This window comes from Hypomesus nipponensis, chromosome 15 (assembly GCF_054491055.1).
Source record: "Hypomesus nipponensis isolate SF chromosome 15, ASM5449105v1, whole genome shotgun sequence".
Taxonomy (NCBI): domain Eukaryota; kingdom Metazoa; phylum Chordata; class Actinopteri; order Osmeriformes; family Osmeridae; genus Hypomesus; species Hypomesus nipponensis.
This window is the reverse complement of record NC_140375.1, coordinates 6,841,368-6,864,010: the sequence shown is the minus strand read 5'-3', so window position 1 is coordinate 6,864,010 and position 22,643 is coordinate 6,841,368. Positions and strand designations below refer to the sequence as shown.

At 48.0% G+C, this 22,643-nt stretch overlaps 3 protein-coding genes across 3 annotated transcripts; all 3 read left to right on the top strand.

Annotated features, from left to right (window-relative positions):
* The first annotated feature begins 3,835 nt into the window (after positions 1-3,835).
* Positions 3,836-7,083, top strand: LOC146257218 (uncharacterized). The gene is made up of 10 exons (XM_084675119.1): positions 3,836-3,881; positions 4,294-4,638; positions 5,077-5,136; positions 5,391-5,438; positions 5,699-5,803; positions 5,925-5,949; positions 6,135-6,178; positions 6,273-6,323; positions 6,522-6,634; positions 6,903-7,083. Exons 1-10 carry the CDS (start codon positions 3,836-3,838, stop codon positions 7,047-7,049), a joined length of 984 nt encoding a protein of 327 aa, XP_084531245.1. The 3' UTR covers positions 7,050-7,083.
* A 368-nt stretch (positions 7,084-7,451) lies between these two features.
* On the top strand, positions 7,452-9,380 carry LOC146257217 (sperm surface protein Sp17-like). Its single transcript, XM_084674344.1, has 6 exons — positions 7,452-7,584; positions 7,877-8,101; positions 8,209-8,279; positions 8,474-8,538; positions 8,851-8,942; positions 9,044-9,380. The coding sequence occupies exons 2-6, from the start codon at positions 7,948-7,950 to the stop codon at positions 9,052-9,054; spliced, it is 393 nt and encodes a 130-aa protein (XP_084530470.1). The 5' UTR covers positions 7,452-7,584; positions 7,877-7,947; the 3' UTR covers positions 9,055-9,380.
* A 1,389-nt stretch (positions 9,381-10,769) lies between these two features.
* nrgnb (neurogranin (protein kinase C substrate, RC3) b) lies at positions 10,770-19,195 on the top strand. The gene is made up of 3 exons (XM_084674345.1): positions 10,770-10,929; positions 15,548-15,749; positions 18,206-19,195. The coding sequence occupies exons 1-3, from the start codon at positions 10,912-10,914 to the stop codon at positions 18,259-18,261; spliced, it is 276 nt and encodes a 91-aa protein (XP_084530471.1). The 5' UTR covers positions 10,770-10,911; the 3' UTR covers positions 18,262-19,195.
* Positions 19,196-22,643: the final 3,448 nt, after the last annotated feature.

Here is a 22,643-nt window from a genome sequence, read left to right as displayed (position 1 = left end):
GCTCCAGTGAGGCTAGGAGGTTACGGTGTGGAGGTCTTGACTTACCAGCAGGACATGGGGGGCAGTCTCCCAGCCTCTGAAGCCCCTCTTTGGGACCATAGGAGCCTGCTGGACACCAAACTGCTGACCCTCCAACACAGTAGTGTCCTGGTGAGGACATGATGGAGTCAGTCCAGACACACACACACACACACAGTCCACACACACACAGGCACAAATGTACACACACACACAGACCTAAGGGGCAGACCAGGCAGGCAGGCCCCTCCTCAGTGTTCTTGTAGGTTCCAGGAGGGCAGGTGATTGGCTTATCCGACAGCTCAGGCTGCTGTTGTCCTGTAGGATTCCATTGACGCGCCACACTGCCTCCGCATGGCAAGGAGGTGTTTTTACAGGAGTAGCAGTGTGTCTGGCCTGGCAGAGAGGAATGTCGAGGAGGACAGGACAGAGGCTGAGACATTCCTCTGTTCGGGCAGTAACGTCCTATGGACACAGGAAGTACACTGGTGAGTCTCAAAGGAAAGGAAACAAGGTAATGTCACTCAGACAAATACAGCCCTGTGTTATTCTGCATTGTGATAATACTTTAACATCTCTCCCGTTCAAGAGAGAGAGAGAGTCAGTATCTTGCCTGCTGGACATGGGAGACATTGGGCACTGCACACCGTGGAGTAGAGGCCCGGTGGACAGGAAATACACTCTGTCTGGTTCCTGTTGGGTTCCTGGCCTGGCCCACACTGCCAAGGAACACACACAGCTGGATCAGGGGTGACAGAGCTGGGCCAGAACAACGGTGAGCAGAAAAGGGAGCAATGACTTTGACACCATCCCCTCAAACCAGACCTGCTTGTGTAGCGCAAAGCATCATTTTTCTTAGTCTTGGCAGGAGGGGGATTCCTCCTCTTTGGTAGATGTTACAATGCGAAGGGTCTGCGATTTAAATCGCTTCTGTTTCACCTACCTTCTGAGGGTATCCGGTGGAGCAGATGGACCCCAGGGGGCAGGGCAGGCAGTGGAGCACCCCCTGAGGAGAGTGTTGTCCTGTGGGACAGACGGACAGGAGGACCCCCTGGTCTGGATCACAGGAGAACCCAGCTGGACACAGCCTGCAGTCCACCCTGTCCTCAGCACTGACCAAGCCTGGTGGACAGGCCTGAGCACCGGACACAGTATCAGACACATTAATACAGCGAGGCATTCATACAGTAACTACTGCATAGGAGCTGTACGTACTTCAAATTCAATGGAACTTTGTATTTGAAGTGAACTCTCATTGTATGTGTTTCTATATGCAGTACAGTCCCATGTCAAAGACACACATCTCAAGGATTCAATTCAGGCATTGATGGAAAGCAGGTTCATCCAACTAAACCCACTCTAGAATGAACCTCCAGACCTCCAGGCTCTCTTCGTCCCTCACCTTGCAGTCATCCTCGCTCCCTCGGCCAGGGTAGAGGTTGTAGGTTCCTGCAGGGCATCTTCTTGGAGCCCACACACCACCCAGACAGCTGAGAGCAGGGAGAGGCAAACATAGTCTTCATCTCTAGAGCCCTCCATGTATAATGTCTCAGTGTGGCTGAAATTATGTTCAGGAAATTATTTGTTGTTGTAATTCAAATGTTTGTATGTGGCTTACAAGTGTCCTGAGGGACATTCCATGCAGAGTTGATAGGAGAAGAAGGTTCCTGCAGGACACAGGTCCTGGCCAGCCTCAGCCGCTTCCTCAGCCTCCCCTCCACTGGACTCTCCTCCAGCCTCTCCTCTAGCCTCTTCACTGGCCTCTCCTCCAGCCTCACCTCCTGACTCCCCCCGAGATTCTCCTCTAGGCTTTTCACTGGACTCTGCTCCAGACTCTTCTGCAGCCTCTCCCCTAGCCTCTCCTTTAGCCTTTTCACTGGACTCTGCTCCAGACTCTTCTGCAGCCTCTCCCCTAGCCTCTCCTTTAGCCTTTTCACTGGACTCTGCTCCAGACTCTTCTGCAGCCTCTCCCCTAGCCTCTCCTTTAGCCTTTTCACTGGACTCTGCTCCAGACTCTTCTGCAGCCTCTCCCCTAGCCTCTCCTTTAGCCTTTTCACTGGACTCTCCTCCAGACTCTTCTGCAGCCTCTCCCCTAGCCTCTCCTTTAGCCTTTTCACTGGACTCTCCTCCAGACTGTTCTGCAGCCTCTTCGCCAGTCTCTACTCCAGCCTTTTCCTCAGACTCACTTCCAGCCTCTTCCCCAGTCTCACCTCCAGCCTCTTCCCCTGCCTCTCCTCCTGCGTCTTCATTGGCCTCTCCTCTGTGCTCTTTTCCAACCTCTCCCCCAGCATTTCCCCCTGTCTCTCCCTCAGTTTCTCCTCCAGCTTTAGCAGCCTCCATGCCATCCTCTCTTCCAAGGACAAAGTCTGAAATCTGCCCCAGGACACCTACATAGGGTGAGCAAAAAAAAAAAACTATAAATAATAATATTTAGATACAGACAGAGGTATTGGTTATCAATGATTGCCTCGTCCCTCAAAAAATAAAATATAATCACATACAGATGTTTTAAGGGCTCAGTCTACGCCAGGTTTCCCTAGTAGACATGAATATGATAATGTCATGTACCACGTACTGCAGGCAGAGTACATACCAGAGAGCAGGGTTGGCTGTCCGAGCAGAGGACTGATCCGGCAGGCCAATAGACAGAGTACAAACACAACACACCTCACATGCATTCTTGGTGATGTTCACTCCAGTCCTGTCTCCGTCAGGGTCTGATACGTGTAAGCCCAGTGCAGCCCACCTCTAGAGATTGACTGTGTCTGCGTTCTTGTCCCTGGGATGAGAAAGTGGAGAGCAAGGCGAAAGTAAAGCGTCACCTGAGCTCAGTGTTGTCAGCTGAGAGAACATAATCGTATTCAACATGGTCTCCTGTTACCTGCTGTGGTTCTTTCATAATGGATGAATCTAGAGAGCTAGCCTGACACTGCACACTCTAGTCCCTTGTCTAGAACTTTCTTTACTTCTGTTCAATGTGGGTGTGTGTGTGTGTATATACGTGTGTATATGTGTGTATATGTGTGTATACTGTATGTGTGTATGTGTGTGTGTGTCCTATGACAACCATTGTGTCTTAATCCAGGGCAAAATAAATACATTTAACAAAGCAGACACCAGATGTGAATGAGCAGATATGGTGCTGCGTGAGACAGTTCTCTGTTAGACTCAGAAGGTTCTGACTGTTCTGAGCATTGGAGGAAGCATCCTGTTGTGTCTCACACATCCAGGTGTGGGTGAGCATTGTGGCTGTGTGCGTCCTTGGCTTTCTTGTAAATGGTGTACCTCAGTCAACCAAATGTGAAATGTCACAAACCATAAATGAAACATTTTACATTTTAAAAGTGGCAAAATGAAGGTGAAGCCATGATTTTTATATCATGTTCGTTTGGTAAACAATAGAATCTGAAAGTGATATTGAGTGTTCCGGAGTGACTATACTTGATCAGACACAAGGGGGAATATTTAGAAGGATGTTTTCACATAACAGGAATAGGTGGAGGTTGTTTTCCCTTCATCCCTTCATCAAACAGTATGTAGCCCGGTGGCCTTGTTTGCCTTGTCAAAGTTGTCGTTAGAACTGGTATTTTTTTCCAAAAGCAACACTCTGCTCGTGGAAAGTTGCACGTTCTTCACCAGCATGGCATCCTGTTGAAAGCCACTTCCTTTCTTCTAGCTCTGGGGTGCACACAGCACCACTCCCTACCCACCCCACTACACCTACGTCTGCCTGGTTCAGACCCAGACATCCATCACTGCTGCCACTGCTCAGTCAACTCATCTGAAAGGTCTGAAAAAGTTCCCCGAATATCTAGATATGATGCTGCTAGTCTCCTTCAGCTTGTCATTGCTTCTGATTCCAGGTAAATATTATATATATTATATGATATTACCAAAAAATTATAGTCTGTTCATATAGCAAACGCTTTTATCCAAAGCAGCATGTGGTGGATTTGATTCTGCAACCTTTGGATTTGTAGTCTAGTGCTGCAGCACTGAGCTGAACCTAATCCTTTCTGATCCACCTCACATGCGTCCTCCCGGGCTGGTATAATGGTGCTGATGCGTTCTTTATCACGAATGTTATGACTATACAGTTGCTGACTTCACTTGTACAATCATTCTCTTTTCACCCTTCATGCACTGAAGATTACGTGTCATGTTCTCATCACTCACTGCATCCTTATTTGTGGGTTTGAATAGTTCTGCATCAGTCCCTTTTTCTGTTCTCGTCAGTCTGCTCAGTGACTGCATCGTGTGCCTTTCTCAATTCAGATCCAGTGTCACGTGTGAGTGCACAGACATGGCCTGAGACGGTGCGCGTGGTCTTGGGTCAGGATCTGGTCCTGAACTGCACCTACAACTGCTCCTCCGGCTTCATCAAGGGCTGCTGGGTCCAGGGGGGCCTGACACAGGGCCCATTGGAGGGCCACCAAGACGCGCATTGTCTCTCCATCACCAAGGACAACATCCAGGGTGACCTCTGCACTCTGTCCCGGACGTTGTCTAGCATGACGGTTAACGACACGAGGTACAACTACACCTGTGTCACTGAGGACAAGGGGCAGGAGAGCCTGCCACGCAGGAAGGAGAGGGTGGTGCAGCTGCAACTACCTCAAGGTAGGGGTGAGGGGAGAAGCTGGGGGACATGCTGAATGAGAAGTGAAGGAAGAGGCTAGGGGAGATGCTGGATGCTGTCTAAGACAGACAGTAGTGCCCTATAAACAGTACAACAACCTTGTCTATTTGACTCAACATGATTCCCTTGCATGCAGAGGAGCTGCTTTCAGGGTTTACCACTCCTGTCTTTTAAAGAAAATCAATTTTATATATAAAATAGTTTAGAATACATACGTTATAAATAGTATATATCACATTTCTAATAGATTAGAGATATTATTACAAAATGTGTTTTGTTTTCAGATGGGTGTTTTGGGGAGCTGGAGGTCTCTTGTGTTTTAATTCTGTCAGGTTTCACATACCTGCTCTTTTATGCTGTTTTATCTCTGCTGTGCATAGCTGGCATCAGACATCCAAGTAAATCATTGTTCCCCCCAGATACTTCAAATCTCTCAGGCCAGATGGTCTCTTCACCAGCTGAGACCACAGCTGCCTCAGGTGAGGTTGTTATTAATACACCCTCAATTCAAATTATAATATTCATCCCTATCATTCACAAACATGATTAAATTGTAATTTGTTCAGCAGAAGTACTGTTAAGACCAGTGTTTCTTTCTTGAGGGAGCATGTATTAAAAGATCAACAGAGCACATTGGATTCATAGGGAGCAATGATGAATCAAAATGCTGAATATTATCGTGAATGTAACAGACGGTTGGTTGACCTACTTGCTACTACCCCCTGTGTTCCAGATGTTTCTAAGACCACCATGGTGAAAACGGAGCCGGATGAGGATCAGGGTAGGAAAACACACACACCACGACTATTACTATTTCATGTATTCTTTTCTATATTACATTTTCAAAAAATTATTTGCCGTGCACACAACACAAGGCCCTAAGCAGTCACACGTATATATGTTTGTACATAAAATAAACAACACCAGAAATCAAACTAAATTGATTCAATGCAAATGTATTTTGAAATCACTGTTGGCCTACAGAACCAACAACTCTTGTGCCTGTTGTTTGTTCCAACTGCCTACTCATGTTGATTGTAGAGTCTACAGGTGTCAAGGTGTTAGCAACAGTCTCCGTTGTGGTTGCCGTGGTGTTGACTGTACTAGCGGCACATCTGTGCTTGAGTCGTGGTCGAGGCCTGAAAGGTGAATATATCCCACAAAAGGTTTGATGTTATCCGTCAAACCAGTGTCAGAAGGATGGAAAAGTAATGCTGTCTTTCATATGCAGATAGTAATGCCTGTAAAATTCCTGTGTGCGTTTCAGGAAATCCTGCTTTTACATCTCTCAAGTAAGAAATCTGATTACATATTTTTATTAATAATGTAATCATTTAATATTATATTTTTTTTAAATTAATTTTCAAAACAACTTAACTAGTTTTGCTGTGTGATATATTCTGTATTTACTAAGCCATAAACCCTGATTCCAAGATAACGTGATGGCAGTGAGCAAGACTCATTTTCTCTTTTGCAGGACTTCTTCAGAAAATATTAGGGTTGTTCGACCCACAGCGACAGGTAAACATTTGAGGTATCCTGAGGTATATTTGAGAAAACCTCCAAGCAGCCATTCTCCTGATATGTTTTATAGATAACGTTTGATATCTTCCAGGCCCAAGCTCAGTAGTACCAGAGAGAGTGGCCCTGAAAATTACACCTCCCGGTAAGCTGTCAGATGTACATCCATTATCTATAGATCTATACACTACAGTGTAGCTCTCCTGCCCTATCTGTCAGTACTGAGCTGCCCCTGTCAAACTGAATGTGTGTTTGTGTATGTGGGAAGGGGAGGGGGGTGCGTGTGTGGGTGAGTGTGGGAATATGTGTGTGTGTGTGATGGCCTCCTCTTCCTTCCCCTAAGATGACCAGAGTGATCACGAGGTTCCTTACGCTGACATCATGATCTCTGTCCGAGGATCCAGCACACCAGAGCTCACCACGGCCTCCTACCTGACCTCAGGGGACCACAGAGACGTGGGTAACACTCTGGATCACCACGTCAAAACACATCACACCCACACGCTGCACCAGACTCACAAGTTGGCGTCACTGCCCACAACTGGTGCTGTACACCATAATCAGCATAAACACGTTTGAACAAAACACAGCTTTTCAGCTAGATTTGAAAAACGGCAACTTGTACTGTGTTTTGGAAAACAAATCTCAAGTTTCACACGTTCAAACGTCAACATTGAGTCATTGTTCATCTGGTGAGGCTGGTTGTGCTGTGTGTCTCCTGCAGCGCTGGAGAGAGGAGGCTGGGCCGGGCCTCCACCCCCGTGCTAATCTCCAGGCCTGCAGGTCTGCTGACAGGCTGCATCCCTACCCCAGGGAGGTGAACCGCAAGATGAGCACCAGCTCTGAGTACGCTGTCATCACTTACTCTTAAATGAGGTGAATGTGGAGGGAGGCCGGGTGGGGTGGTGGGGGGCTGCCTAGGAGGGATGGAGGCGGGGATAGTCATGGAGAGAAGGTGGGGATGGAAAAAAGCGGGGTTGAAGGAGGGAAAAACAATTTAGAGAAAACAAAAATAAGCATATAGCTATTTACGAACACCATTTCCCCTACCCCACGCACACTCACATAGTATATTATTATTTTCTTCCTGTAATTTTTTTTTTTTTATCTATATGTTCTTAGACTGATAAGATGGGTGTGATGTGACAAAATATAACTGTTTCATGAATGGATTAGACTCTTCGTGGTCTGTTTTTTGTGTTTGTTTTGTCAATTAAAGCTAAATAAAAACACGAGCCGAACGTTTTTACATTTGCCTCATTTACTTGAGCCTTTTCGGTGTCCGTACCTCCACGCGTTGCCTAGCAACAAGCATTAACAACAACATTCGTACTGGCAGTTGTTCATTCAGGACAGTTTAAGGCAGTTAAAATTTGTATGCAATACTGCTACTAACTGCATAAAAGGTAAGTTTGCACAGGCCTACAACGTGTATAGAGTGTAGTTAGTGTCTGTCTCGATAGCGACAGGTTTTTTGATGTTTTGATCCGAAATGAAATACACCAACTGAAGGTCCTGGTTTAATTACTACAGTACTGTACAGGGTGTAGAGTACTGACTGTAAGTCAAGTGATGATGGCCTAGCTTGACAACATGGGAGTACAGAACAACTTTTTAGCACATTAACTTTATTAAATAGTTAAAGTACTATTTGTACTGAATGCACATTTTGAAACTTGGTCGCCTTTATCTATTCAGTTTACTAGCGTGTGCTAGAGACAGTGGTGAGCCTCACGTACTAAAGTACAGTAGCCAGAAGTAGTGGAACGATGTCTGTTCCATTCTCAAACACCCACTTGCGGGTTCCCCGCGGGTTTGGAAGCATTCTGGAACTTCTGGCTAAAGAGGTTCTGCGAGACCAGCCACAAGACATCCCAACCTTCGCTGCCGTGTACTTCGAAGCTCTTCTCAAAAAAAGAGAAGGTAAGTCCCGCCTACTGGTTATTTATCAACGGTCTTGCTAATGATCATGTTTTATTCAGAAATTATGATATCACTCGAATTCTGTTGGGTTTTAATTGTTGATGCAGAGAGTGGCATGGACCCTGCAGAGTGGGCTGCCAAACTTGAAGACAGATTCTACAACAACCATTCATTCAAGGTATTTTTCATGTTGTTTTTCTTTGTCCCATTACCCTGCAGTAATGTACTGTATATCAGTATAAAAATTGTATTAATTATTAACTAATTATTCATATGCATTGCCAATAGATTTCAATGTGTCATGAAACTCAAATATAATACTGTAACATACTGAAGGCCTGCCATCAGTAATCCGTTTCTTGTCCTCCACAGTCTTCAAGGGGCCTCAGTCCAACCAAAGTCCCAGCCGCTGCCTCCCTGAACAGTGTCAGCTCAGAGTGAGTGTCCCGGCTGTGCTGAAGTGAGCCAGCCTTGTGAGTTCACTGTGCTGAAGCCACACTGGAGCTGAGAGGCAGCAGGCGACTGAGCGATAGAATAGGAATGAGCTTAGAGAACTGGATAAATATTTAATAAATGTTTTAATGTTTTAAATGTTTGTCCTGCCGATCAATGTTGCTACCTGAGAGAGCTAAGCCACCTTAGATATTGCATATTGGTAATCAGCCACAGATGATCAAGGACTGTACTGTTGGTTGAAAGAAAGTGAGATCAGACAAACAGAAGAATGTGACAGATTACCTGGACCTTAGGATGAGAGCCAGACACCAGGGGGGCAATTGTGGGATCCTGAGGAAGGCGATGAGGAAGACTATGGTCAGGACAAGGCAGGGAATTACCACAGGTAGACTATAATATGGAATTAAGCCATGTAGTGAATTACAGTGAATTGAATAAAACATTTGTTATATTAACATATTGTACTGTGTATTCACACCTTTGCAGGGAGAAGATAGAGTCATCTGAAGCCAAGAACAGTTGGGGTGTGGTTGGGGAGAGTTCCAAGCTGTCGGAGAGTGAAGGTTCAGACGAGAAGGAGGACGGCACAAACAATGACATCATCCCCGCCAGTCCGGCTCTCTCCCAAGATGGAGCAGGCCGAGGCCTGCCGGACGCAGGCGACTTCTCTGACGAGGGAAGAAGGTGGACGGAGGAAGGAGAGGAGGAATCAGCGGACACTGACCAAGGACGTGCCCCTGACGGAGATGGAGGCCAGTCTGAGCCTGAACCCTACGAGTCGGCCTCCTTCGGCAGGGCTGCAGACGAGGACGAGGGCTCTGGAGGACTGAGGACGATGGAAGAGGGAGGAGAAGAACCCGAGTTAGGATGGCAGGAGGCCATGTCTGAGGAGGAGGAGGAGGAAGAGTGGGCGGAGCTTCACGGGCAGGCCTCGCTCCCTGGGCTGGCTGGGGTGGACGTCTGTGCTGAGGAGCTTGGAGAGGAAGCAAGACAACCAGCAGGAGGCGCTGGTGAGAGTGGCTTCAGTCAAGACCTGAAGGATGAAGAAGAGATCTTTGCGGCCCAAGACAGCTCAGAACCTCTGACGGAGGAAGGCCACGGGCCGTTTTCACCTGGTCAACCTTCCTCCCCTGAAGCCAGCCTACAGGAAGTGATGCGCCTCTCAGAGAAAGTGCTGGAAGAGGAACTAGGAGAAACCAAAACAAACTCACAGGAAACACTTGAAACAGCACCCACTGCTGGTGATATTCATCAGCACCCACCTGAAGCTGCAGTCAAAGATGCAAAGAGATCGGCCCAGAACAGTCCAGAGGAGGGCTCTGAGGTCTGTGACGAGAACCAGACCCTGGAGGAAGGTCTGGGGGAGGTCCAGGTTCCAGAGGATGTCACTGAGGAGGACACCACTGGACCTCATCAGCCGGCAGCACCAAACCAGGGTGACGGGCACCTCCAGAGCCAGGATGAGGCGATGGAGCCCAGCGCTGAGACAGAGCCTGCAGAGGAGCACCCTGTCCAAGCTGGGGCTGTAGAGACGGCCAGTCCTCACGATGCTGCCCACACAGACACCGAGAAAGACATGGACGATGACACGGATCGCCGCGACGACGAGGGGGAGGGCGATGGGATGACGGCGGATGAGAGCGCGCATCGTCAGTATAGCAATGAGCCTGCAGGGGAGGAAGAGGGTGGGGCCGAGGAGCACGACGAAGGGAGATCAGAGAGTATCAGGGAGCCTGGTGGAAGCCCGGTGGAAGCCCACCACGCACCCACAGCAGCAGCAGGGACAGAGAGGAGACCGGAGGGAGACTGGGAAGACGCACCCACGGGCGGGGAGGATGTGGAGAGGAGGGGGACAGATGTGTCCTATCCTTTAGATGTCTCAGAGAAGGAGGAGGAAACTACCGACGATGCAGAAGGCGAGGTGGAGGAGGAGAAGGCGTGTGAGGATGGGGACGAGGAGGAAATGGCTGCACAGGAAACAACTGGATTGGACCTGAGCGGGACTGAGGATGAAGCAGGGGGTGAAAGGGAGGGGGAAGGGGCGGGGGAGGACAGGCTGCCAGGAGAGGAGGAGGGACGAGAGGAGGAGGGAAGAGAGGAAGAGGGGAATGAGGAGGAGACAAGCCTGGAGAAGAAGAGAGAGGAGGAGGAGAAAGAAGAGGACCCAATGGAACAGCAGGCCTCAGACACACCAGTTCAGGTGCCCACGGAGGATGGGAAAATGGAACCTGAAGAGCAGGACCATCTGCGCACGGTTGGTGATGAGGTCACAGTCCCATCCTCGCAGAGTACAGGCCCGGCTGAAGAGGAGCACCAAGAGCCAAGGCTTCTGGGAGACGCAGTCCTGAAGGAGTATGTGGAGGCAGAGGCTGGTGAGAAGGTAGAGCTCTCCACAACAGCATGGCTGTATGAGGTGTTTGTTTGTCCACACGACACTATGAGCCTGTTTTGCGGTGGTCAAATCTCTCACACACTAGAGAAAGAAAGCCTTTGTAAAGGCTTGACTCAAAAGGCCTTGGTTTCTTGACAGGAAGATCTCAAACTATACCCAACACTGCCTCACAGTTAAGACTGTTCACCTGTCTTAGACCCCAGTCCCGTTGGGTTTAGAACACAGTCCCACCTGATTAAATCACCTAGTTTAGACCTACCTGGTTTAGAACACAGCCACCTGGTGTAGACCCCACACCCACCTGGCGTAGACCCCACACCCACCTGGTTTAGACCCCACAGCCACCTGGCGTAGACCCCACAGCCACCTGGTGTAGACCCCACACCCACCTGCTGTAGACCCCACAGCCACCTGGTGTAGACCCCACAGCCACCTGCTGTAGACCCCACAGCCACCTGCTGTAGACCCCACAGCCACCTGGCGTAGACCCCACACCCACCTGCTGTAGACCCCACAGCCACTCTGGGGTGAGTGGTCCTCTGCCAGGCTGGCTGCAGACTGCTGTTCACTTTCCTGTGTCAGGGCTGCACCACACCCTAGCCTACATAGAGCCTTCAAGGACGCCTCTGATCATCACTGTGGTCCTCTGCAGCAGCTCCGGCTGGCTCTCCAGAGCCTGGGTGATTGAACACAGACCCAAAATAGGCTGGCGTTCAGATGACGTACTGAATGTGCCGGGTACACTCTGAATGTCACTCTGAAGAAGGCTTAAGCACATTACCAAACACATCTTCAACTAGGCACATTTCTCATAGCTGTTGGTATCAGTTGTGTGTGTGTGTGTGTGTGCGTGTGTTTTTGTGAGTGGTGGTTTTTGTAAGTGTGTACTTGCGTGTGTCTGTATGTGTCTGTCCTTTAATGGCTGTGATTGATGTCTTTGTTTTCTCATTGAGTTATAGTGAGTTTAGCTACTGTCACACCCTGCCCTTCTCACTAAGTCTCTCTAGGTTTCAACTGGGAGTTAGGGAGATGGGGTTACCATGGAAACCCTCTCCCATCCTAAATCCTTCTAACCCTGTGCGTTTTGTCAGGGACTAGATGAACGATGGAGATGTGGATAGTTAGCATGTACTTTGATATTGCGCAGTACCCGTAAACACCAGAACCTTCCTTCCTTCCTTTCTGCTCTTGTGCTGTGTCTCACTCTTCTGCCAAAATTACTCTTCTGATATTCTGAGTCATTTGAAGTACCCCACCACCCTTCTTTCTTTTGCTGCCTCCTTTTTCTCTTCCTCACAACCCCTACCTTCCTCTCTGCCCCCTTGCTTCCCTCCCTCCCTCTCCCTCACATGTAGGTCATCTGCTATGACCTGGATCAGGTGTCTTGTCCAGTGATGTTTTCCTGTTCTGGAACAGTACACCCCTGTATTCCCAGGGACATTCCCACATCTCCATCTGTTGGAAGCACCATGGATTCACCCTGCACTCCTCAGCACACCCATCTTTAACTTGAAGGAGGCTAATTGCCACTGTTGCACAGCACATCGATACATTACGTATGCCTTTTTCATATGGATATTAATGGCTGACATTACCTCGTCAACACAGTGCCCGTGAACGGACGATTAAATCATTTGATTTATGCCTCAAGTCAGGTCTTTGAAACCAAGCATGACCCATTTGTCGTAAGATAAACACCATCTTGTCCAAAGAGCTGGCACAGAAGTGACAGGCATGTCATAGATTAAGTTAGACCAATGTGTGAACATGTGCGCTTGAGTGTGTGTGTGCCTGTGTGTGTGTGTGTGTGTGCTGTTTTTCCTTCCATGCCTCGTTGAGGGCAGGAGAAGTGTGGGCGGCCATGCCAGCTGGGATGAGCTGAGGGATGCAGAAGGTTGTTAGTTAGAGCTCATTCTCTCTGTCGCTCGCTCACTCACTCTCTCTCTAATCAATTTATCACACCTCTTGGTAAACCATGAGATGTCTTCACAGTTTTCTCTGAAGAAAATTAGAATGACAGAATGAAAGTGCACAGTGTTGGGCCATCTGTCCTGTGATGTGTGTATGCTGTGAAGCAGGTGGATTTGGTGTGACAGCTGCCCTCTCCAGGCAGCAGAGACCCAGTTGAAAGTAGGGAGAGGGCAGCCATTGTTAACTTAACAATGACTAAGAGGAACCATAACTTGCTTTCTCTCTCTCTTTCTCTCTCTCTCTCTCTCTCTCTCTCTCTCTCTCTCTCTCTCTCTCTCTCTCTCTCTCTCTCTCTCTCTCTCTCTCTCTCTCTCTGCCTCTCAATTCAATTTCAATTAAAAATGAAAAAAAAATTATCTTTCTGTCTCTCTCTGAGCCAGTTTGAGTTCAACCCTCCATAACACATCCCTACCCAGCTCAAAGATAGGTTTCTTATTCACTGGTGAACTCCCGATTGGTCCGTCTCACCACGCTACGCTCTCCTTAGCTGGTGCTGATCACAGCTTGCTGCCAAACCTTAATGAGCGAAACACACCACCACGGTTGCTTTGTTTGTGGGAGGTCTCTCTTTCCCTCCCACCCTGTTCTTCTCCTTTCCCCCTCCATCTTATCTTTCTTTCTATTCCTCTCTCCCTCCCTTTTCTCTCTCCCTCCCTCTCTCTTTCTCAGTGGAGCAAGGCATCTGTAGTTTAGACTCAAGAGAGAGAGAGTGAGAGGAATAGAGAGAGCGGAAAAGAGAGAGAGAGAGAGGAATAGAGAAAGAGAGAGAGTTGGAGAGTTATCTCAGTGAGCCCAGAGTACAGTAGACAGAAAGCATATTGGGTCAGCTCAACTATAGACTGCTATCTCTGATCTGTCTGGTCACCATGGATTGCCATAATGTGAGTAGCATTCTATCATATCTTTTACACAGCAATACCAGGTACCCAAGAAAGGCATATTACTACATGCAGGTTTTCAGGCACGTGTTTTCATAGATAGGCAGTATTTCAGTTTTGCGTATAGCATTTTTGGGTTCCATTCACGGAGCTGTTGCATGGTTTTGCGGTTGTGTTGTGCTTGACGAAGGTGGAGGATGGTCAGAAGTTGCAGGTCTGTACGGGCTAGCGCTGTGTCAGCTTATGCTAGAAGTACAAGTTCACCTGGAAGCTCTGATCCAGGTGTTCAAACTCTGCTGACCTCCGCTGGAAGCTCACACGCGACAGTTACGGGGAACGCAGCTACCTTGTCAGATAAACAGCGTAACTTACCACTGTAGAAGTCTCGTCTGACCACGTCAGTAAACAGGAAGGAAAAGGAAACTTATATGAGCTATTTTTCTGTTTTCCAAATCAACGTGTTATAGATGCCAAGTTCACCCCCCCCCCCCCCCCCCCCCCCCCCATGCCTGCTGTGTGAGACAGCCAGGACAGAGAGCAGAGAGCTGGCATATGTCTGGGACTCTTTTAGAGGAGGGTGTGTGTGGGGGGTTGTACTTTAGAAATGCAGGGTACAGGTGGGTGGTCACACGCCTACACAGAGCTCTCCTCAGAGCAGCCTAACTGGGTGACAGACAGGCAGCTTTGTCTGCGAGAGAGAGGTGGTGATGGTGGTGGTGGTGCTGGTGGTGGTGGTGGTGATGGTGATGGTGATGGTGGTGGTGGTGGTGATGGTGATGGTGATGGTGATGGTGGTGGTGCTGGTGGTGGTGGTGGTGGTGGTGGTGGTGGTGGTGATGCTGCTGGTGGTGGTGGTGGTGGTGGTGGTGATGCTGCTGGTGGTGGTGGTGGTGTGGGGGGGGGGGGGGGGCTGAGGAGGAGGTGCAGCCCAGGGGAGCAGGCTTGTCAATCTGGCAAGCTGGGCTTCACTGTCGCGATGAGGTGGAGAAGAAGAGAACCTTCCATCTTCCCTCCTCCTACCTCCTTCTCCCTTTCCTACCTCCTACCCCTCACCACCACCCCCCCCCCCCCTCCCTACCCTCTTCCCTAAGGCCAACCTCAGAAATAAGATTGTGTTCTGGACTGTCATGCAGGGGGTAATACAAATCTATAAAATGGGATTTATTATAACATTTAGAGACGTGTATTTATTTTATAAACCTGTTACTTACATAATAACTGAATGCACATTTGAAGTGAGTTTGATTTGTGGCACTGTTGGCTTTTATGGAACTAATCCATTCAGCTCACTGCACCACGTAAGATTAATCAAATGCACTCAAGTATTTGACAGGTTTTTCAGCCAGGCTTGGACAGCAGAGTATGAGGTTATGGATGAGGCTACTTAGCTGAGGCTGAGTAGTTGATGCTGCAGGAGAGACTGGAGACGAGGCTAGGGAGGAGAGGTAGTTGGAATGAGAGACCAGAAGTGACGGACTCCTGAGCAGGGACTTCTGTCCACAGCAGGATTTAATGACTTGGTTAGTTTGGTTTGAGAAGGCTTACAGCCCCCTGGTGTCCAGAGCCATGGAGATCACTACAGTATCCATAGGCTGTGTGTGTGATGTACTGTGTGTTAGCCCTTATGTTTCTCCTGGGATGCACTTCAGATGAGGGTTGTGTTGACTTTGGTGTATGTGTGTGTACCTGTCTGTGTGTTTGCACGTGTGTGATTGTGTGTGTTTCGGCATGTGTGTGTGTGTGGGCCAGGAGCCATGCAGCGCACCCCAGGAGGAGGAGGATATCATGGACATCCCCCTGGACGACCCTGAGGCCAATAAAGCTGCCGCCAAGATCCAAGCCGGCTTCCGCGGTCACATGACCAGGAAGAAGATGAAGCCGGAGGATGAGAAGGCGGGCGAGGAGGTGAGCAGCTCTGGGGAGGCGCTCAACGGCAGCCAGGGGGACACAGGTCAGTGATCCAGTACTGACCCTAACAACTCAGCCAGGGGGACACAGGTCAGTGATTCAGTACTGACCACAACAACTCAGCTAGGGGGACACAGGTCAGTGATTCAGTACTGACCACAACAACTCAGCCAGGGGGACACAGGTCAGTGATTCAGTACTGACCCTAACAACTCAGCCAGGGGGACACAGGTCAGTGATTCAGTACTGACCACAACAACTCAGCCAGGGGGACACAGGTCAGTGATTCAGTACTGAATCTAGCAACTCAGCTAGGGGGACACAGGTCGGACTGTCATTAACTTGAGATTTGAGAATGAGAGGTGAAAAGGCACTGACTGCCACCATGTCCCATATCCAGGGGTCAGATGTCACACAGTGGATTAGAGAGACAATGACTGTTTAATCCAAAGAACACTAAGGATTTACTTTGTTGTCTGTTCTTCAGAAGAACGTTCTTGATGAGAATGGTCTTGCAAGATTGTGAGGATGGAGAAAGCAATGCAATGACTTCACATGGAAATCACATGCTTTCCCGCTGACTAAGTCACCAACCCATACATTTTCAATGAAAGCCCAGATCAAGAACATATCAGGGCATTTTTTTCCATTCTTGGTTGGTTGTGTTCTTTGGCTTGGAACAGTACTTGGTCATGAAAGATGACGTCAAACGGGTTCACGAGAACACAAGAATGGAAAAAAACACAGATGAATAAACAGCTCGTAAGTAATTTTTGGACGGGTTGCCAGGTTTGTCAAACATCCAGCAAATGTATACCCGGTGCCTGATCACCTTATTATCCTTGTTTAGCAGAGCTGAGTGATAATCTCCACCAGAGCCTGCCAATAACCTGCTGCCATGATGCAGACGCACACCTTTATCTCCCCCCAGACCCAGCATGGAGCCCATTTCAACGGCATCCATTATTAAATACTCCTATTAGCGCTCCCTAACGACCCAGTTCACTGTAAGCTCTGTGCTGCGCTCTGTTACATTCTCTAATTACTCCACAAAGGCCCCAGAGCCTGATGGAAACTTATCGTTAAACCTTTTATTCACTGGTTATTAATGAATACAACTGTGAAGTTTCAATAGGGAGTTGTCATGTTGATGGAGAGGAGGAGGGGAGGAAGAGATGGAGGGTAGGGACATATGGAGGGTTGGAAGAGATGCAGAGATAAAGTATAGGGAGAGATGGAGAGATTAATAGAGGGTGTAGATGTGTTTATCATACAGCAGTCTGGTTTCTGGCAACATTTATAAAGCAAATGACATCAACATTGCATAAAGGTCACATACAAATTAACAGTGATGTACAGTGCTTGTGTGCCTTTCCTTGTTGGCATTAAGCACCGTTGGCTGCTATATGGTTTGAATAGAAGCTACGGAGGCAGTTAAACCTGTGAGCTTCTGACATCTTTGACAAGCGTGGTGGGCGACTGGAGGAGGGAGGATGAATGTTTCTAGAAGGCTTCGAGGAAGGAGAATGGGTATGCGATACTGGAGCTGCACCAGCGGTACTGTCGTGATCTGCTCAGTACTGCAGATCCCAGGGTTCAGTCCTACTGTAGGTGGAACCACCGAGGTGTAACATCATGTTCTTGGTGGAGGGAAGAGTGTCCCTGAGTCCCTCCTTCTTGGATCCGGGTCAACTGGCCGACTAAGAGAAAGGCATGTATGCAGGCAGACAGACTGGCTGGTAGGTAAGCAGTTTCAACAGTTAAAGCAGTTTAAAGCCTAGGGAGCAGACAGACAAGCAGACAGACAGGCAAGAAGACAGACAGTCCTTGCAGACAGGCAGGCCGGCCAGGAGAAAGGCATCTTAGGTAGGGGTTTATTTTTAACTTCAGGTGCATTATCCCTGGGAGAGCAAGGAGAATTAATGGACCTGTCACAGCAGGATGGAGCATTAGCCCCTCCCACTGGAGGGTACCCCCTTTCTCTGGGGCAGGTTAATTCCATCATACACCTAAAGTAGGCTTACCATATCCAGTTTACAGTAAACTATTTTAGGTTTGACCACATGGTTAAACTGAAAGATTTTGTCTCCCTGTTGCAGCTTTCGGATTCGAAACCACAACGTTCCGTTCCTCTATCACATTTCGATTCTATACAAACCATTGTAATTCTAAACATCAGCATTTAGATTCCATACCACAACATTGTAATTCTATACCACAACATTCAGATTCTCTCTGAACATTCTGACGGTATATCAACATTCTGATCCTAAAACCTACTATTCTAAACCACAACATTCTTTCCAGTTCTTCTTTAAACTACAACATTCTGATCTAAACCTCCTAGTGTTAGTGTCTATCTTGCCTTCCCTATGTTTTTGTAACTTTTAGTAGATTTCTCCAGGTAATTGTTATTTAGATAGAACTGTGTTCATTTCAGAGGCTGTATAAGTGCACTGGCCATCTGCACCGCTAAAATGTTGCCTGCTCTACTTCCAGACCCCGGAGGATCAGGGGGCGTAGAGCTGGAAGACACATCTGTGCCAGAGCAGTGACGGCCCCGACCTGGATGAAGAGGAGGAGTGCGAAAGAGGAGAGGAAGAGGGGGAGGAGGTAGAGAAGCATGTTTGGATGGCTGGCTGGCTCCGGCATACCTTTATACCCGGGGAGCAACTTTCTATATACCACAAGAATCCAGTAGAGTGTGATCCGGTGTGTGGAGGGCCGCTGTGCGTCATCTGAGTGTGTGAACCCCAACACCCCGCCCGCTTCCAGAAGCCTCCTCAGTGTGGATGTGTCTGTCTTTGACCCAGATCTTGCAACTCACTGCATGTACTTGTGAAACTTCTGCTTGTGTGCTAGTTTAGATGAGGATGTGTGAATATGAAAATGAATGTCCTCCTTTAGCTAAACAGGGCATGTTTCACATGTCTGTGTTGGCTCACCAGACAGCTGGTATGCATCATTGTTAGACTTATCCTACAAACGGCTTGAATGATTGTTTTGTTTTCGTTATTGTTAGTGTTCGTGTGAAGCCTAATCCGTATTTATTTAGCAGTTACGCTGCACCTAACTGTATGATTCATAAATGATTATTACCATAATAAATACTGTATTATTATGTTTTTATTTAATTACCGGTTATAGGATCTAGATAATGATTTTGCAGTGATTTTGTCTTTCAAAGCACAAATATAATGTTGCCATTTCTTAGTTAACTTCAGAATTTTCTACAAATCTGATCTTCCAGCACAGTAAGCATGCAGTTGGTTTATTTCTCAGACTCTCGCATACAACCTATCCTTTGAGACGTGCCGTAGCCTTGGTTTCTGTTTTGATGGGTGTTCACGTGTGTTTTTGTATAAAATGTTGGACATTAATCAGGTGTATCAGATGTTTGGATTCCTGTGAGTGTACACTGTTGTCACGCTTTGTGTTGAATTAAATAAAGGCTCTGATTGTAATCGCTGTACTTGAATAAATATATTAAACATCTATCTATTTGGTTTCCCCTGTTGGTCATTGTAATGGAAAGTTCTTACAAGTATTAACTAGAACTGGCACTGAGCTTTCAATGTCAGATTTTCTTTGGAAATAGAATTCAGCTGAGGTCTAGCCTTTTGCTCTATGTTGCATCACTTCCTGCCTTGCTCAGCCAATGGTCATCCTCCTATAGTGCTATTAGCTGGATCTGTACACTCCCTGTTGCCTACAGTCACAACCTGGTTGTCAAGGCCACCACTCACCACTAAAGCTTCCTAAACAAACAAGAAGTAAACACAAGTGTCTAGGGTCACACAGTATTGTAAGACAATCTGAGAAAATGGGGGTTGTAATGTATCTATATGATTACATGTTTCATGACATGGTAAATGTTACATTGAGGCCAGCCCTAGGGCATGCTTACCCTGCAGTCTGCCCTTCTCTGTCTCCGTAAGTGGAAGCCAGGGACTGGGGGAAACCCACTGGGGGTTCTCACCAGCTAATGAGGACCATATAGAGACCATGAATAAAATATACACTGCTGTCTACCTGGAGCCATGGAGCCATAGTGTACGCATCATTAACCTCCTTAATCCTGGGAAACATTTCACTTTTTTAATCATCCCTAGAAGGTCAGGCTAGTTAGGTTGACTGGACAGCCCAGCACCGAGGTGCCCACGACTTTAGGACTCCTGGCATGTAATTGATAACCCAGTCGGTTGTCATTTATGAAATAACACCGGCAATGCTCAAAGATTTTAATGACTTTTGCTTGGTCGATGGAGTGGAACTCAAAAGTGCGTCACTGGATTGACTCGACCGGCTCAGACTAGAAGAATTGTGATCCTGAAGGGAGAGTGACTCTCCAGACAGCTGCACTTCTGTTCAGCCATGACGGCAGCTTCCTGTCCTCTGAACACGACTGCTAATTGGAGAGTGTAAACAACCAGGCTGCAGAGAAGCAGAGCCACATCGATGGATATGGCCTCCAGGGAAACTTCAGGAATAACTCGCATCCGATGACACACACACACACAAACACACATGCATACAAGTCAGCGTGGCTTGCTGTATTTTCTGTTTGCCTTGTTACTGTAAACCTTTGTGCTGTGTCACTGCGGAGGCTCAGGATCAAAGTGCTGCGATTAGTGTCAGGTGGTGTCTCCTCTGATGGCTAGGTTGTGTGTTTACAATGCTAACAGGTGCATGGTGGTCGACCCTCCCAGTACACCCGGGGAGAGGCTGGGGAAGAGGCCGGGAAAGAGGTTAAGAGAGAGGCTGGGAGGGAGACTGAGAGATGGGCTGAGTAGAGGGTGGGAGAGAGGCTGGAAGTGAGAAATGAGCAGGAGCATTATCAGACTCCCAGCTCTCCCACGCTCACACCCACACACATCTGAGCTCCAGCCCTGCACAACACAACACACACACACACACACACTCAGGCAGTCTGGTACAGACATACGCAGACCAACACAAACACACATAATGGACATGCTCAGGGTTCCATCACCAGCTGCAGCAGCAGGGAAGGCTTCATTTAACTAACAGACGTAAAACTGCTTTTCTCCATGGCAACACAAAGGCAAGACAGCTCTTCCTCATCCACATCTTCCCTCCTCCCACCCTTTCACCTCCCTTTTTTCTCACCCCTCCATCTACATACCTAACCCTTCTATTGCATCTCTCTGTCCCTCTTTTTTTGCAAAACTCCGTCTCTGATGGCTCCATATGAGCTTGTCAGCGCAGTTTAATTACTACTGGTAAAGAATCGATACGAAATACATCCACACACACACACACTAGACTCTCTCTCTCACACACACGCACACAGCCACAAATGCACACTGCCACACACAGCCACATGCACACACACACACACCTCTAAACATAGCATATCACCTCCAGGAAGCTGTAAATTAAAATTGAAAAATTGTTTGGAGGGTATTAGCAGGTGTCATGTTGAACACAATGAAACTTAGATTAGTTTTTGCTAGACAGACACCTGGTTTAGAAAACAACAAAACCACATTGGATTATTGACTATATCTCTATTGGAAAGAATCAAAACATCTTTGTGAACCATTGTTCCCTCCATTTCCTCCTCCTCCCTCCCTCCCTCCCACTTGTCCTTCTACCTGACTCCCTTGGCAAGAAGAAGTAGGATAATCATAAGAAACCAGTCTGAAGTTATATGGGATGAAAGTTTGACGGTGACATTTTCTGAGGGAATGTGAGGTAATGGCCATCATCACAACCCGGAAATGACAGCATGTCCCGTGTGTTGCTGTGGTGTTCAGGGTCCGTGTGTGATGACAGCCTGAGTCACACACAGTCACGCAGGCACACACAAGGTGTCATCACAGTGAACATACTGTACTCTCTTTCTTTCTCTCAATCTCTCACACAAATACATTATCTCTCTCTTTCTCTCTCACACACACACAGACACACAAGCACGCACATGTTCTCTCTCTCTATTCCCCTCTCTCACCCCATTGCCCTTTTCTCGTCCTCTCCATCGACGTGGAACGATTCTCTCTGATTTAGAGCCTTTAGAAGATGAGAGGCCAGAGGGTGGGCCACTGTTACCCAACATGCCCCTGGGCAGTGTGAGAGCATGGCCCCCCGCCTTTGATCTGAGGGAGTACAGAGGAAAGGGATGAGAGCAAAGCACTCTGGGAGATTTCCTCCAGCAGCTGCAGCCGACCTGAGTGACATTCGTCTAATTCTTGATCACAGCTCTCTTTGTAGCTCTCTCAGACTCCCTCCTCCCCCCCCCCTCTTCATTCTTCTACCCCTCCTCCTCTTCCACCTCCTTCCACCTCTTGTTTTATCTTCTCTTCTTCTTTCTGCTTCTCCTCTTCACCCTCCTGATGCTCCTCCTCCTCGTCTCCCTCCTCTTCCTCCTCCTCCATTTAGTGCAGATGATTGTGGGTGAGTTCCCTCTCATGTTCACGTGTGTCACCATCAATCCCACAGACGTGGCCTGCGGCCTCACTTTGCTACGACGAGACATAAAGTGACACTCGGGGTATTGCCTAAACTCTGACACATCCGAAACGAGCCGCGACACGAGCTACCCGCTCATCCTGCTGCAGTCAGACAGACAGATGGATATACTGCACGGGGCAGCACAGCCACATGAGCAGGAGAAGATCAGCCGTGACGAGATGTGGTGTGTCTGATCTCTGCCTTCCCAGAGCAGGTCCTCCTGGTCTGTTCAGAACTTGGATGTTTGCTGTTCTTACTGCGCCACCTAGAGGGCACTCTGGAAACAACACACGCCATATGTGAAGAAAACAGGAGTGTGCTTGTGTGGACTGTGTGTGTGAGGATACTTGTGTGTGCATTTGTGTGCGCACCCAAGTAAGTGTGTGTGTGTGTGTGCACGCACAAGGGCTGTTGCTTGGCAGTAGGAATTGAAAACAGGGCAATAAATCGAGGGCTTATTGTC

Excerpts from the sequence above, each read along its gene's own strand:
- LOC146257218 (XM_084675119.1), top strand. The coding sequence starts at position 3,836 with ATGATGCTGCTAGTCTCCTTCAGCTTGTCATTGCTTCTGATTCCAG. Across the intron at positions 5,439-5,698 it reads GGAGCCGGATGAGGATCAGG|AGTCTACAGGTGTCAAGGTG; the intron begins GTAGGAAAACAC and ends TGTTGATTGTAG. Across the intron at positions 6,179-6,272 it reads TGTTCGACCCACAGCGACAG|GCCCAAGCTCAGTAGTACCA; the intron begins GTAAACATTTGA and ends GATATCTTCCAG.
- LOC146257217 (XM_084674344.1), top strand. The coding sequence starts at position 7,948 with ATGTCTGTTCCATTCTCAAACACCCACTTGCGGGTTCCCCGCGGGTTT. Across the intron at positions 8,102-8,208 it reads TCTTCTCAAAAAAAGAGAAG|AGAGTGGCATGGACCCTGCA; the intron begins GTAAGTCCCGCC and ends TTGTTGATGCAG. Across the intron at positions 8,280-8,473 it reads ACAACAACCATTCATTCAAG|TCTTCAAGGGGCCTCAGTCC; the intron begins GTATTTTTCATG and ends TGTCCTCCACAG.
- nrgnb (XM_084674345.1), top strand. Across the intron at positions 15,750-18,205 it reads CGGCAGCCAGGGGGACACAG|ACCCCGGAGGATCAGGGGGC; the intron begins GTCAGTGATCCA and ends CTCTACTTCCAG.